Here is a 17234-nt window from a genome sequence, read left to right on the forward strand (position 1 = left end):
CTGATCTCCCGGTGGCTCAGCACTTCAACTCCCCCTCCCATTCCGAATCCGACCTTTCTGTCCTGGGCCTCCTCCATGGCCATGAGCGTCCCGCCGCAAATTGGAGGAGCAGCACCTCATATTTTGCTTGGGTAGTTTACACCCCAGAGATATGACCATTGACTTCTCCAATTTCAGGTAGTCCTTGCTTTCTCCCTTCTTCCCCTCCTCTTCCCAGCTCTCCCACAGCCTACTGTCTCCGCCTTTTCCTTTCTTCCCCCCCCCATCAGTCTGAAGAAACGTCGCCTATTCCTTCGCTCCATAGATGCTGCCTCACCCGCTGAGTTTCTCCAGCATTTTTGTCTACCTTTGGTCATTTGCCAGGGTTGATTCAAGACCAAAATAATGCAATAATTTGTTATTGAAATAAAATTAGACCTAATGAACAGCCACTTTAGTTATGGTGGCTACATTGAACAAGCTGCCAGAGGAAGTGGTAGAAACAGATACACTCACAACATTGAATAGATATTTGGACAGATACCTTGAAAGGAAAGAAATATACGGGCCTAATGCTGGCAAAATTAATTCGTTTAGATAGGTTCCATGGTAGGTATAGGCTAGATAGGCCGAAGGGCCTGCTTCTGTGCTATACAACTATAGTGTATTAAGTACAAAATAAAGTAACAGTGTGTTTGATAATACAATAAATTTAAAAAAGCCTTGGTTGTTAATTCTTTGGTTTATTTTGAAATGCAAGGTTAATTAACATTTTTTGGTCACTTTGCTTTCTTGGAAACACAAAACTGGAAGTCTCAGTTGTTAGTCTGCTAGATATTTTTTACGAAAGTCATTTCATCTGCTTTTCATAGTACAATCTTCACTTAACACACCACACCTCTGGAGAAATGTCTTAGTCGATCTGGTAGTTTATCCTGTGTTCCTGCAGCAACTTACGAAGTCTCTCAACTTCTTGTGTCTGTAAAAGGGATTGCAATTTAACATCTAGTCATTGAAACATAAATAAATGCCTCTGCAAGATGGATTCTCTTACCAGAACGGTGCATTCACCCTGGAGCTCACCCACTCTGTGCCAGAGATCACTGTTAACTTGTTTCAACTCAGTTTCTTTCTTCAGTTGACGTGACTTCACAGTCATGAGGATACCTGTACAAGAATAAAACCAGGAAATGCACACAATATTTGTCCTGAAATATGAAGTTCGTTCAAGTTCAAGTGAGTTTATTGTCATGTGTCCCTGTATAGGACAATGAAATTCTTGCTTTGCTTCAGCACACAGAACATAGTAGGCATTTACTACAAAACAGATAAGTGTCCATATACCATGATATAAATATATACACACATTAATAAATAAACTGATAAAGTGCAAATAACAGAAAATGGTTATTAATAATCAGAGTTTTGTCCGAGCCAGGTTTAATAGCCTGATGGCTGTGCGGAAGTAGCTATTCCTGAACCTGGTTGTTGCAGTCTTCAGGCTCCTGTACCTTCTACCTGAAGGTAGCAGGGAGATGAATGTGTGGCCAGGATGGTGTGGGTCTTTGATGATACTGCCAGCCTTTTTGAGGCAGCGACTGCGATAAATCCCCTCGATGGAAGGAAGGTCAGAGCCGATGATGGACTGGGCAGTGTTTACTACTTTTTGTAGTCTTTTCCTCTCCAGGGCGCTCAAATTGCCGAACCAAGCCACGATGCAACCGGTCAGCATGCTCTCTACTGTGCACCTGTAGAAGTTAGAGAGAGTCTTCCTTGACAAACCGACTTTCCGTAATCTTCTCAGGAAGTAGAGGCGCTGATGAGCTTTCTTGATGATTGCATTAGTGTTCTCGGACCAGGAAAGATCTTCAGAGATGTGCACGCCCAGGAATTTGAAGCTCTTGACCCTTTCAACCATCGACCCGTTGATATAAATGGGGCTGTGGGTCCCCCTCCTACTCCTTCCAAAGTCCACAATCAGTTCCTTGGTTTTGCTGGTGTTGAGGGCCAGGTTATTGCGCTGGCACCATATGGACAGTTGCTCGATCTCATTTCTATACTCTGACTCATCCCCATCAGTGATACGCCCCACAACAGTGGTGTCGTCAGCGAACTTGATGATGGAGTTCGCACTGTGATTGGCTACGCAATCATGGGTATAGAGTGAGTACAGCAGGGGGCTGAGCACGCAGCCTTGAGGTGCTCCCGTGCTAATTGTTATCGAGGCTGACACATTTCCACCAATACGAACAGACTGTGGTCTGTGAATGAGGAACGGGAATAGTCCCCGAGGATTGGCGTACTGCGCATGTTGTTCCATTGTTTAAAAAGGGTTCTAAGAGTAAACCTAGCAATTATAGACCTGTTAGTTTGACTTCAGTGGTGGGCAAATTAATGGAAAAGATACTTAGAGATAATATATATAAGCATCTGGATAAACAGGGTCTGATTAGGAACAGTCAACATGGATTTGTGCCTGGAAGGTCATGTTTGACTAATCTTCTTGAATTTTTTGAAGAGGTTACTAGGGAAATTGACGAGGGTAAAGCAGTGGATGTTGTCTATATGGACTTTAGTAAGGCCTTTGACAAAGTTCCTCATGGAAGGTTGGTTAAGAAGGTTAAACTGTTGGGTATAAATGCAGGAATAGCAAGATGGATTCAGCAGTGGCTGAATGGGAGAAGCCAGAGGGTAATGGTGGATGGCTGTTTGTCGGGTTGGAGGCAGGTGACTAGTGGGGTGCCTCAGGGATCTGTGTTGGGTCCTTTGTTGTTTGTCATGTACATCAATGATCTGGATGAAGGGGTGGTACATTGGATTAGTAAGTATGCAGATGATACCAAGATAGGGGGTGTTGTGGATAATGAAGAGGATTTCCAAAGTCTAGAGTGATTTAGGCCATTTGGAAAAATGGGCTGAAAGATGGCAGATGGAGTTTAATGCTGATAAATGTGAGGTGTTACACCTTGGCAGGACAAATCAAAATAGGACGTACATGGTAAATGGTAGGGAATTGAAGAATACAGTTGAACAGAGGGATCTGGGAATAACCGTGCATAGTTCCTTGAAGGTGGAATCTCATATAGATAGGGTGGTAAAGAAAGCTTTTGGTATGCTAGCCTTTATAAATCAGAGCATTGAGTATAGAAGCTGGGATGTAATGTTAAAATTGTACAAGGCATTGGTGAGACCAAATCTGGAGTATGGTGTACAATTTTGGTCGCCCAATTATAGGAAGGATGTCAACAAAATAGAGAGAGTACAGAGGAGATTTACTAGAATGTTGCCTGGGTTTCAACAACTAAGTTACAGAGATAGGTTGAATAAGTTAGGTCTTTATTCTCTGGAGCGCAGAAGGTTAAGGGGGGACTTGATAGAGGTCTTTAAAATGATGAGGGATAGACAGAGTTGATGTGATCAAGCTTTTCCCTTTGAGAATAGGGAAGATTCAAACAAGAGGACATGACTTCAGAATTAAGGGACAGAAGTTTAGGGGTAACATGAGGGGGAACTTCTTTACTCAGAGAGTGGTAGCGGTGTGGAATGAGCTTCCAGTGGAAGTGGTGGCGGCAGGTTCGTTGGTATAATTTTAAAATAAATTGGATAGGCATATGGATGAGAAGGGAATGGAGGGTTATGGTATGAGTGCAGGCAGGTGGGACTAAGGGAAAAAAGTTGTTCGGCACGGACTTGTAGGGTCGAGATGGCCTGTTTCCGTGCTGTAATTGTTATATGGTTATTATATATGGTTAAGTCGAGGATCCAATTGCAGAGGGATGCGCAGAGACCCAGTTCTGCGAGTTTGGTAACCAGCTTGGAGGGGATGATTGTGTTAAATGCCAAGCTGTAATCGATGAATAACAGCCTGACATATGAGTTTTTGTTGTCCATGTGGTCCAGAGCGGAGTGGAGGGCCAGCGAGATCGCATCCACCGTTGATCTGTTGTGGCGGTAAGCGAACTGCAGTGGGTCCAGGTTTTTGTCGAGGTAGGAGTTGATTTGCTCCATGATCAACCTCTCAAAGCACTTAATCACCACCGGCATTAATGCCACTGGTCGATAGTCATTGAGGCATGTCACCTTACTCTTGTTGGGCACTGGTATAATTGATGCCCTTTTAAAACAGGTGGGGACCTCAGACCTCAGAAGTGAGAGGTTGAAAATGTCAGTAAAAACTCCCGCCAGTTGGTCCGCACAGGTTTTTAGAACACGACCGGGTATACCATCAGGTCCAGGTGCTTTTCGGGGGTTCACCCCTCTGAAGGATTTCCTGACGTCGGCCTCTGTGACTGAGACTGAAATGCCATCACAGCAAATGGGGGATCGGGAAGGCACATCAGTATTCTCCCTATCAAAGCATGTGTAAAACGCATTGAGCTCGTCAGGGAGTGATGTTTCGCCGACATTCGAGCTGCCTCCTGGTTTCGCCTTGTAGGAGGTGATTGCATTCAGGCCCCGCCACAGCTGCCGAACATCTGTTTCATCCTCCAGTTTGGAGCAGAAGTCCCTTTTGGCCTTTTTGATGGCCTTACCAAGGTCGTATCTGGTCTTCATGTAGGCCACTGTATCATTGGAAGTGAATGCCCTGTGTCTGGACTTCAGAAGAGTAAGGATCTCAAAGTTCATCCAAGGTTTCTGATTGGGAAACACTCGGAAGGTTTTTGTAGGGATGCAGTCCTCCACACATTTCTTTACGAAGTCTGTAACGACTGTGGCATATTCGTTCAAGTCCGTTGTCGAGTTCTTGAACATTGCCCAGTCTACAGACTCCAAACGGTCCTGGAGTTGTTCCTCTGACCCCCCTGACCAGCTCTGTACTGTCCTCACTTCTAGGGGTATAGCCATATCCAATACAATTTAATCAAAGTTGATAGCGTTGAGGATTATAATAATCTCTCTGCAAGGCAGGAGGTTGTGAAGATGGCAAGACTGTTTTGTCAGCCAGGACATTTTGGCTTTCTATTCAATCCTCTCCCTAGATATGAAGTGAACTTGGGGAAGGTAGTAAAAAAAAACACTAGTTGTGTTCCTAAGAAATCTCATGCTGTAGAATTTCATTTTATAAAGACAGTTGTTTTAAGGTGGTGGGGGGGGGGGGGGGGGGGGGGAGTGGATTAGCGGCTGGAGACTTTCAAACTCTCAAATAGTCACTTTTCCCCACAGGTTTTTAAAAATAGCGGTTGTTTCGATAGCAATAAGTTTGTTTTTGTTATTCCAAGCTAAAAATACTAAAGACTGTACAAAAGCAATTCTCATTAATTACAATGGCCTTTGCAGTTAAAGTTGCAACTGTGTTCATAAGAGTATAACTTATAGGAACAGAATTAGGCTATTCGGCCCACCAAGTCTACTCCGCCATTCAATCATGGCTGATCCATCTCTCCCTCCAAACCCCAATCCCGTCTCCCTGTTCTTAAGACACAATGTATTGGATTACTGCGGGGGGGACTTACATGGAAGCAGGTTTTTTTTTCTTCCATTGTCAATTTCCAAAATAACTTTTATGTTTTAGGTTTTCCAATTCTCAATCAAATTAGTGTTATAACCAATTCAGTCCATGCAATGCAAATAGTGTTCCCCAATTCATCAAAGATAGACACAAATGCTCAAGTTACTCAGCAGGGAAAGGCAGCATCTCTGGATCGAAGGAATGGGTGACGTTCCGGGTTGAGACCCATCTTCAGACTGAGTCAGGGAACCATCACTAGTATTAGATCTACTTTGTGTTATGGGAACACTTGTAGCAGAATTATTTGCAGGAGCTTTTTTTTTTTTTTTTTTTTTTTTTTTTTTTAAATTAAATTTTTTATAAAGTTTCTTTTAAATGTGATCCCTTCAGGACACTGATATGTTATCACAAGCCTCAAGATATTTAAGATTTATAACATACGTAAAATCTGGTAAATATGCACCTGGTTTGTATTTTTAAAAATGACAAATCCAATCATGAAGTCGATGATAACATATATATTTTGTGAAGCAAAGAATTCACCCAATGCCAGGCGAAAATAGTTAAAACAAAAGAAACACATCACCCCGCTATTTTGCCCCACATTTTAAGATAATTAATTATAAAACGTTACCATTTATTATTCTTGCCACTCTCCATAGTCGAAGTAGAATGAGCAAGCCCACGCCATCAAAAGCATCTTCCCGGGAAATGTAGACAATATCCAGAATGAATGATACAATTACAATGACTGCATCCAGAACTTCAAATTTGTGCCAAAAAAACTCCAAGCGAAAGGCATATAATTTACCCGCTAACTCCAGAATAAAAGAAGTCAGAATGATAATACTCAGGTAGTGAAACACCTGTAGAAAACAGAATATTTTAAAATTTAGTGGGGAAAAAAAGGAAAAAAAAAAGACTGATTTTGAACATCTCTTTTAAAAAGTGCAATTGTCTTACAGTTACCACAATCCTCAAAAAAATCATTATTGCAAATAATTCCAAGTTTGTGCATTCCCTGTAGGATGAATGTACAAATGTATCATAGAAACATAGAAAATAGGTGCAAGAGTAGGCCATTCGGCCCTTCGAGCCTGCACTGCCATTCGATATGATCATGGCTGATCATTCAACTCAGTATCCCATCCCTGCCTTCTCTCCATACCCCCTGATCCCTTTAGCCACAAGGGCCAGATCTAACTCCCTCTTAAATATAGCCAATGAACTGGCCTCAACTACCTTCTGTGGCAGAGAATTCCACAGATTCACCACTCTCTGTGTAAAAAAATGATTTTCTCATCTCGGTCCTAAAAGACTTCCCTCTTATCCTTAAACTGTGACCCCTGGACTTCCCCAACATCGGGAACATCGGTTCTTTGTGGCTCAGTCTACATGACGGTCTACATGCGATATTCCATGTTTAAATACTTTATATCAAATATTAATTTTGTGTAGTAAAGAAAAAATGAAAATATTATAATTAATATTTTTCTCAATTTCTGGGCATTCTGGTCAATTTCTGAGTTACTCTAACTTGCCTCACTCCTACAAAGTCCTGAACAGCTGTCCCTCTAACCCCAGCCTCTTATATGTATCTCAATTCCTTGGCAGCTAATACCTGGTGGTGTTCACCAGGACAGGCAGCATCTCTGGAGAGAAGGAATGGGTGACGTTTAGGGTCGAGACCCTTCTTCAGACAGTCTGGAGAAGGGTCTTGACCCAAAACATCACCCATTTCTTCTCTCCGGGGATGCAGCCGGTCCCGCTGAGTTACTCCAGCATTTTATGTCTATCTTTGGTGTAAACCAGCATCTGCAGTTCCTTCATACACACATGTGGTGTACCATCCTTTAATTTTTCTACATATCCCTCATGCTTTAACCGAGTTCCAAACACAACCCATTGCTGTTGAAAATATAATAGAAGTTCATGCAACCATACCTGGGGAACTATTCTCTCTTTGTCTGCTTCAACGATGGATAAATCCATTAGCAATTCACAAAACACGAACAGAGCATCCAGAATGACTAAACACACAACGGCAATCTGTGTATTTTATAAAATAATCAGAATTAGTACAAAGTATCAGCAGGTACAGCAAACAAGACCATTGTAAGCTATTTGCGCTAATCCTATTCAAAGAAGGCTTTTAAACTCCTTGCCGAAATTATCATTATTATCATTTCTTTGACTGCCTGGAAACTGTTGCCGACTGTAGAGAGAAAACACAAAGCAGTATCTGCCTTTGCGATAAGGCTCTATGCGCAACAAAGTATGATTGTACACATTTAAAGCATGTCTCTGCAAACTGTGCTATTTTAATTATTGCGTAGTTTAATAAAGAATCTCCAAATATATTCAAGGACAAGATTAAAAGATTTTTGGACACTAAAGGATACATTAAAAGAAAACAGAAAATGGACGAAACATTGTCTAATTAAACAGTGTACCATTTTCCGTTCAATTCAATGGCGGCGCAGACTCAGTGAGCCTGTTTCCATGCTCTACCTCTAAACTATAAACTAAAATTAATAGATGGTTCAAGAATCGGAAGGGATAGGTTTAAAGTGAGAGCCAAAGGACAGGTTTAAAAAAAATGTTTATGACCTGGAGCTCACATTATACAAGGGCATAGTTTAGCAATGGAAGCAGATGACTATGTATCACCGCAGGTCAGCTTCCTCATCCAAGATGATCCTTTCCAGCTCAATCCCTATATTATTGATCCCTCCAAAGTCCAGAAACCTGACAGCTTTGACTTGAATGCATTCAATGATACATTCACTCCCTCCACCGATAGTGAAGCACTGTTGTAATCTATATTACTAAAAGTCTGTTCTTGACCGGTTTTGGCCATCTGTGCTGCGATTTCCGAGAGAACGCCGCCACCTACGGTGGTCATTTTTGGCCACCTCGCTCAGAGCCCCCCTCCGCCGCATGTGTGTCGAGGAGTTCTCCCGTCGATGAAAATTGACAGAGATATTAATGTTTTTACAAAATTCCCCATTCTCTCTGCTGCCCCTGCTGGAGGGAGGGGGAGGGACTATAAAACCAGGAAGTGGTGTGCCTCAATCAGTCTCTGCAAGTGGTGTGCCTCAATCAGTCTCTGCAAGTGGTGTGCCTCAATCAGAGCTCTGAATGACACTGAACAAATGTCTACAGCACTGTGAGTACCCTTAATTTGGTTTGAAAATGAAAATATGGTCAGAGGTAAAAAAGCACTGCCTGCAAATGGTTGTTTGGGTTTGGGTTGAAGTAAAAATGCACTCTCTCCTCTCCCCTCTCTCTCCCCCCCCCCCTTCTCCCCCCTTCTTACTCCCCTCCCTCCACTCTCCTCTCCCCCCCCTACTCTCCCCCTACTCTCCCCCCCTCCCCTCTCCCCCTCCTCTCCCCCCCATCTCTTCTCCCCCCCATCTCCTTCCCCCCCCATCTCCTCTCCCCCCCCTCTCTCTCCCCTCTTTTTCTCCCCCACCTCCTCTCCATCCCCTTCCCCACCATCCCTCCCCTAAACCCCCCTCCCCTCCACACACCCCTACCCCTTCCCTCCACCCTCCCTGCTCCCCACCTCTCCCCCGCCCCTCATCTCACCCCCCTTTCAGCACACTCTCTCTCTCTCCTCCCCCTCTCTCTTTCCCCTCCTCCCCTCCATTAGCGTGAGTGCGGGGGGGGGGGGGGGGGGTAGTTAGTGTGTGACGCTGCATGCCGCCTCCCCCCCCACAACCGCACGTTGGGGGAACAGACCCAACGGGTCTGCACTTGGTCTAGTATTTTAGATAATTATGAACACCATGCTACAGGATGGATTTGAAGATTCACGGGGAGGGTCAGATCAGATCAGTGGAAACAGAGTCAATCAGTGCCATGCAAAAGGAATTGAATAATTGCAGACAGGTACTTAAGAGCAAGTAATTTGCACAGCAATGGGGAAAAGAGTAGGGCAATGGGGCCAAAAAACCTATTTCCTCCACTCTTTCCCCATTGCTATGTAAATTATATTCTCTCAAGTACATATAAAATATCTTATTACTACAAATTTCTAACATTGGCCTGGCCAAGAAATGTCATTAGATCAGCCAATTACATTGTAATACCGGAATCAATTTTTATTTAACTTTAATTGGATTGGATAAAAACACTGTGCATTGAATGTGCATCAGGCGTGATATACTACAGGGAGGATCTTTAAATACAAGGACTCTTGAATGATAGCATCCGGTGCAACTTGCTTCCTGGTTTAAGTAAACATCTTAGTTTCAGGAAACAGCTTGACATGCTGTTGAAAGAATAGCGGGGTACAGTTGATTCATGAGACTTTAAACAAAATCACCTTCCATGCAAATTAGAGGCTGGTTGTCACATTAAGACAAAATATCAATGTAATATCAATGCTACAATCATATTGGGAGCAGCACAGCGGTAGAGTTGCTGCCTTACAGCACCAGGGACCCAGGTTCGATCCTGACCATGGGTGCTGTCTGTATATTCTCCTGTCTGTATGTGACGTGTGGGTTTTCTCTGGGTGCTCCGGTTTCCTTCCACATTCCAAACACATACAGGTTTGTAGGTTAATTGGCTTAGGCAAGTTGTAAAATTGTCCCTAGTGTATAGGATAATGTTAGTGTACAGGGTGATCGCTGGTCAGCATGGACTGGGGTGGGCCGAAGGGTCTGTTTTCACACCTTAAGTCGAAAGTCTAATCAACTTATTATGAAATAACTAAACCAGTGTAGACTATTCTATCCTTACTATTTTGTTTTAATTTAAATATAGTACACATTATTTCTGTCATAAGAACATTTAATGATAAAAGTAAAAATATTCAATATTAGAAGAATTCCTGTATTTCTGATTTTGAGTCTTGGTGATTAAATGCAAGTCATACCTGAAACTTGTTGGAGTTAAATATCCATTTGAGAGTATCTCTGAAAGAACTGAATTGAGGACATATTTCTTCTTCAGTATCTTCTTCTTCTTGCCACTTCTGGTAGTCATCACCCACTGCAGTGAAGTATCTCAAGAATCTTGCCATTGATACAAATGTGTTACCTCTCTTTTAAATCCTACAAAGCAATGAGATAAGTGGATCAAAATTGAAAACCTGCCTTCAAAGACTAGCTGAGAAAGACTAGCCAACCTCCCTTCCATTGACTCCATCTACACTTCCAGCTGCCTTGGAAAGGCCACCAACATAATCAAGGGCCTGTCTCACCCTGGTTACTCCCTAATCTCACCTCTTCCATCAGGCAAGAGATACAGAAGTCTGAAAACACCTCCCTCCAGATTCAGGGACAGTTCCTTCTCAGCTGTTTACAGGTACCTGAACCATCCTCTCTCGAGTTCCCATCTACCTCATTGGAGACCTATGACCTACCTTTAATCGTATTTAACCTTGCGCCAAACAATATACCCCTTGTCCTGTATCTGCACATGTGAACAGCTTGATTAGAATCATGTATAGTCTTTCGGTGATTGGATCGCACGCAACAAAAAGCTTTTCACGTGACAATAATAAAACTAAACTAAAGGTGTTCAGATATGTTTACAGTCAGATTACAGAGAGCCACGGTCAAAATATCTAGAACCAACAAATACTATTTAATTTTCATAAAAATAATGGCATTCAATAAGATAGACTAATTTTATATTTTATATACCCGCTCTTCGTCTACTCCAAGACTTCCGTTTTCTAGGCCCCCATTCCCTCATCTTCAACATGGATGTCCTGTCACTCTACACGTCCATCCCCCACCAGGACGGTCTCAAAGCCCTCAGTTTCTTCCTCGACCGTAAAACCAACCAATCCCCGTCTACTGATACCACTAACTTCCATCCGACACTCAAATACACCTGGACCATTTCCGACATTTCCCTACCATTTCTTGACTTCACTATCTCCATCGCAGGTGATAGACTACTGACCGACATCCACTATAAACCCACTGACTCCCATGGCTATCTGGACTACACTTCTTCCCACCCTGCTTCCTGCAAGGACTCCATCCCCTACTCCCAATTCCTCCGTCTACGCCGCATCTGCACCCAGGATGAGGTGTTCCACACCAGGGCATCGGAGATGTCCTCATTCTTCAGGGAATGGGGGTTCCCCTCTTCTACTATAGATGAGGCTCTCACCAGGGTCTCTTCTATACCCCGTAACTCTGCTCTCACTCCCCATCCCCCCACTCGCAACAAGGGCCGAGTCCCCCTTGTCCTCACCTTCCCAGCCGTCACATACAACAAATAATCCGACATTTTCGCCACCTCCAACGTGATCCCACCACTGGCCACATCTTCCCATCTCCTCCCATGTCTGCTTTCCGCAGAGACCACTTCCTCCGTAACTCCCTGGTCAATTCGTCCCTTCCCATCTGAACCATCCCCTCTCCGGGTACTTTCCCTTGCAACCGCAAGAAATGCTACACTCGTCGCTTTACCTCCCCCCTTGACTCCATTCAAGGACCCAAACAGTCTTTCCAGGTGCGGCAGAGGTTCACCTGCACCCCCTCCAACCTCATCTATTGCATCCGCTGCTCTAGATGTCAGCTGCTCTACATCGAGTTGGCGATCACTTCGCCGAACACCTCCGCTCGGTTCGCAATAACCAACCTGATCTCCCGGTGGTTTAGCACTTCAACTCCCCCTCCCATTTCGAATCCGACCTTTCTGTCCTGGGCCTTCTCCATGGCCAGAGTAAGGACCACCATAAATTTGAGGAGCCGCACCTCATATTTCACGGGCAGTTTGCACCCCAGAGGTATGAACATTGACTTCTCTAATTTCAGGTAGTCCCTACCTTCTCCTCCCCTTCACAGCTCTCCCTCAGCCCACTGGCTCCACCTCTTGCTTTCTTCTTCCCGCCTCCCCCCCACCCTCACATCCCTCTGAAGAAGGGTTTTGACCCGAAACGTTGCCCATTTCCTTCACTCCATTGATGCTGCCTCACCCGCTGAGTTTCTCCAACATTTTTGTCTGCCTTATATTTTTTAACGTTGTCACAAATAATTTCAAAGTGCATTAAAGCTGTTTCAAGACACCTTAAATTGAGAAGCATCTGATCCCCAAAATAATTGATGTGTTAAAAATAATTGCTGGTTATTTTCTTGGGAGAGGATGTAGAATTGGCTGCAATTCTACTTCTGTTTCAGCAAAAAGGAAATACATGACATTCTTCAATTACCTCCCCATCCCATTTGATGGTCCGTTGGGAAACACAACATGCAGAGAGCTGTAGAAGTAGCCCAGGCCACCACACAGACTAGACACCCCATGATTGACTCCATTGACACTTCAGGGTAGAAGATATAGCTGCGTGAAGGCACACACCATCAGACTCAGGAACAGCTTCTTCCCCTCTGGTAAAGTAGTCAATTTTATATGATGTTGACTATCACTTAGAATTGACGATCACTTAGAATGGTTTCAAACTTCCCAATTTAACACTAAGCATGACCATAAAATGCAAAACTCCAGTGTGAAGTGTCCAATCCAAATATTGGGAATTATCGCGTTTGCTCGCTGCATTTCATCAACTAAGGCATTATTTGTGTTTTTTTCTTGATTCCTTTGGCATCTAAAAAGTTTCTGAAGTGATAAATCTGTCTGTAAAATTTTTAAGTCGCCCATGGTTCTCAAGTGGGTTTTTAACATACAAAAAGAAAACGCCTCTGAAGCAAAATCTATCATTAATCCAAAATAAATAAATTGCAGACCATACGTGGGTTTTGAATTGCATTTTACTCAGATGCAAGCCAAGGAATGGCATGATTGTTAACTGTTAATTGGACATAATCAACCTCAGCAAATTGACAATATCCTATTGAAAGGGAGTGGGTGTTTAAGCTGCCAGGACATTTTTTATTATTTGCCAAAATATATATCTCAATAGCATAATGGTAGAAAACTTACTTTTCCACACACCACTCGTAAGTCTGGAGATTTTTTTAATGATAAATTTAGCTTCAGAAGCTTTTCTTTTTGCAATTAAAAACCCACTTCAGAACCATGGGCGATTTAAAAATTTTACAGCCAGATTTATCACTTCTGAAACTTTTTAGCAACCCAAGGAATCAAGAAAAAACACAAATAATGCCGTACTGTGGATGAAATGCTGTGAGCTAACGCGATAATTCCCAATATTTTCAATCTCGATATCTGCAAGCCAATGTTCGCCAAGCACTTTAGCTGTTGTTGGCCCTTCCGCTGTTGCTTCTCTTTACCTTCATTTCTCTTCACTTTTGGAATGCTGAAGTAGGATAGATGTCTCTCATGGTTACCCCGACTTCCACAATTATTTACAGCGCAAAAATTCACCATTTTGGCGTTTTTTTAACAGGTAGGAAAGTATGCGTTTCGTGTATTAACAACATATACCGGAAGCTGCGATGTCCTCCAGATGGATTGAGCGGCTCCATGCGTCAAGCCCTTTGACCCGGTGATCTTACATGCAACCCCCCCATAAACCAAAGACTTGTCCTACCCCAGTCATTCTTTCATTCCCTGCTCCCATCCAGCAGAGTATCCAGAAGCTTGAAAGTGCACACGACCAGACTCAGGAACAGTTTCTTCCCCTCTGTCACCAGGCTTCTGAACAGTTCTTCCATAAGCTAGGGTACTGTCCAATTCACCTCTACCCAATTGCTGACATTGGGCATTGCCTATGGAACTCTTGTTGCAATGCTGAGAATTATATTCTACACCCATTGCTTTACCTTATACTGGATTTATTACTTGATAGTATTATGTATAGTATTATCTGATCTGATGAGATCACATGCAAAACAAACCCACAGTACACGCGACAACAATAAACCGAAATTAATGGGTTGGTGAACCAAATGTGCAAACCACCAACTTGTGCAGGAAGCTTCTGCAGATGTTGGTTTAAACCGAAGATAGACACAAAAAGCTTGAATATCTCAGCGGATTCAGAGAGCATCTCTGGAGAAAAGCAAACCACCAACCTGCACTGATCAAGACCATTGAAAGCTTTGGATAACTTCAAGACACTTTGTCAGCCAACAGTTACACCAAGAACATCCCAGTTTAATCAGTACCCGTGTTTTGCTCGATTCCAACATCTGCAGTCCCTTGTGACAACATCCTCGTTTGATCTTGGTTGGTCTCAGATACAGCCCCCAACCATGGGATTTAGTAAAGCACAAAGTGCTGGAGGAACTCAGCGGGTCAGCCAACATCTGTGGAGGAATGGGCAGACGACTTTTCAGGGTCGACACCCTGCTTCAGACTGACTGATTGGAGGGTCCTGACCCAAAATGGTGTCTGTCCATTCCCTCCACAGATGCTGCCTAACACGGTTAGAGTTCCTCTTTAACACGTTGTGCTTGGCTCAAGATTCCAACATCTGCAGTTCTTGGTGTTTCCAATTAGATTTAGCGTTCGAATAATTAAATAAAAAAGCTAAACGAGCATCTAGCTGCAAAAGAACCCCAAACCTCAAAAAGTGCAACATTTACAAAGAGCATTTCTCAACCTCATGAAGACCGGGCCGGGTGATCACTTAAGTGGTCTCTCCTGCAAGAACTAGTAGAGTCCAACGATGCACTGCACACTGGTGATGAGCGACAGCTCTATTTGAAGGCGAGACTGATTGAAGGATAATTACCAGCCAGGTCATCAGATTAAATTTCGGTGGCGATACAACGACTCCTGTTATAAACGGCTGGATTAATTGAACGGGTCGCTGGTGCAGAGCGACAGAGGGGAAGCTCTCAGTCAGGGTGCATGTGACCGGTTGAGCAAATTCGTGATTTCCTCCCTTTTTTGCAAACAACAAGAGCCCTGACTGACCCTACCCGAGCCAAGGAAACTCAGCAATCCTGTCCTGCAACAGAAACAGCGGATTTAATAGATGTTTGCTTTTGCAAAAAAAAGTCCCAATCGGAATAAAGTGCCCTCGGATCCTGGAGCCCTCTGCAGTTCCTCTCCAGCCCTCTCCGTGTACATTCCCTGGTTCACCTGGGGGCTTCAAGTGCACTTTGACCCGAATCCTTGCTCAGACTTTTCCCGGACTGGGAAAATCTCTCTTCCTTCCGCTTTTCCCGACTCAGCCTCGAAGTTAGTTCCTCGCTCTCTCTGCTGTTTCTCTGGGCGCTTCCCAGCCCCTGAATCTGCACGACCACCGAGTTCTCCAATTTCAGGTCCCACCCCCCACCCCCTCTCTTTCTCCTGCCCCCAACCTGATGCGCACATGTTTATCCCACCTCCCAGTTCTATTTTTTACTCCAAAAAAAAAAAACGTTATTCGTAATTTAAAAAGTTGCGAAACAAAAACTCTTAATATATAAATCAAATGCTGGTTTATACCAAAGGAAAGCACAACATGCTGGATGAACCGCAAAGTTACTCCAACGTTGTGTGTCACTTTCAATGAATTATCTGTTCTATGTTGCTCGTGTAGCGTTAGCATCTGTCTTATGAAAACACCCATGTCACTCATGTGCCCCCCCTGGGCTGATATCCCTTCCCTTGTTTGAAGGGAGACCCACACCGCACTCCGCCCCTCAATGTCCAGCCGTGGAAGGACCCTAACCTACTCCTCTCCCCTCCACTGTAAGCTCAACTCCCTTCCCAGAGTTGCCTATTTTCCCTTTGTCTCCCCTCCTTTCGGTCCCCTTCCATCCATATCCCTCCCTTCAGCTTTATATTTCACCCTCTTCTCTCCTTATCTGATACCCCTTTGTCTCCTTTTCACCTCTAATCGTTGTCCGTATCCACCCATCAGCTAATCACCCCCCTCCCCTTCATCTCTATCCACCTACCACTTTATCCCACCCCTCCTCTTTACCAGCTTTCTCCCCCCTACTGCATCAGTCTGAAGAAGGGTCTGACCCGAAATGTCATCTGTCCATTTCCTCCACAGATGCTGCCTGACCCACTGAGTTCCTCCAGCACTTTGTTTTTTGCTCAAGTCCAGCATCTGCAGTTCCTTGTGTACCATGATTTTGTTTCAGCTTTCCAATCTCTGCAGTGTTTTTTACTCTGAGCTGTTTTCAGAACCTATTTTCTATGTTCTATGTTTGGTCGGAATGGAAAAGATGGGCAGAAGGGCCTGTTTCCATGCTTAATACATTAATGACAGGAATACAAAGCCCCATTGTGTCCAGAAACAACTCCAGGACTGTTTGGAGTCTGTAGACTGGGCAATGTTCAAGGACTCGGCAACGGACTTGAACGAATACACCACAGTCGTTACAGACTTCATAAAGAAATGTGTGGAGGACTGCATCCCTACAAAAATGTGTTTCCCAATCAGAAACCTTGGATGAACTTTGAGATCCGTACTCTTCTGAAGACCAGACACCGGGCATTCATGTCTGATGATACAGTGGTCTACAAGAAGTCCAGATACGACCTTGATAAGGCCATCAAAAAGGCCAAAAAGGACTTCTGCTCCAAGCTGGAGGCTGAGACATATGTTTGGCAGCTGTGGCGGGGCCTGAATGCAATCACCTCCGACAAGGCGAGATCAGGAGGCAGCTCGAATGTCGGCGAAACATCACTCCCTGATGCGCTCAATGCGTTTTACGCACGCTTTGATAGGGAGAAAACTGATGTGCCTTCCCGAGCCCCCATTCGCTGTGATGGTATTTTGGTCACAGTCACAGAGGTCGACGTCAGCAAATCCTTCAGAGGGGTGAACCCTCGAAAAGCACCTGGACCTGATGGTATACCCGGTCGTGTTCTAAAAACCTGTGCGGACCAACTGGCTGGAGTGTTTACGGACATTTTCAACCTCTCACATCTGAGGTCCCCACCTGCTTTAAAAGGGCATCAATTATACCGG

The 17234-nt window shown here is 43.9% G+C and overlaps 1 protein-coding gene across 5 annotated transcripts; it reads right to left on the reverse strand.

Moving 5' to 3' along the window:
• Positions 1–702: 702 nt before the first annotated feature.
• On the reverse strand, positions 703–15774 carry hvcn1 (hydrogen voltage gated channel 1). 5 transcript variants are annotated; one of them, XM_033043294.1, is made up of 6 exons: positions 15755–15774; positions 10314–10491; positions 7373–7477; positions 6063–6294; positions 1034–1146; positions 703–958 (listed from the first exon to the last, which is right to left on the reverse strand). In XM_033043294.1, the coding sequence occupies exons 2-6, from the start codon at positions 10458–10460 to the stop codon at positions 893–895; spliced, it is 663 nt and encodes a 220-aa protein (XP_032899185.1). In that variant the 5' UTR covers positions 10461–10491; positions 15755–15774; the 3' UTR covers positions 703–892. The 5 variants fall into 5 exon arrangements, with proteins under 5 accessions (XP_032899185.1, XP_032899184.1, XP_032899183.1 ...); XM_033043293.1 differs by lacking the exon at positions 15755–15774 and adding an exon at positions 15407–15589; XM_033043292.1 differs by lacking the exon at positions 15755–15774 and adding an exon at positions 15244–15589.
• Positions 15775–17234: the final 1460 nt, after the last annotated feature.

This window comes from Amblyraja radiata, chromosome 25 (genome assembly GCF_010909765.2).
Source record: "Amblyraja radiata isolate CabotCenter1 chromosome 25, sAmbRad1.1.pri, whole genome shotgun sequence".
Classification (NCBI taxonomy): Eukaryota; Metazoa; Chordata; class Chondrichthyes; order Rajiformes; family Rajidae; genus Amblyraja; species Amblyraja radiata.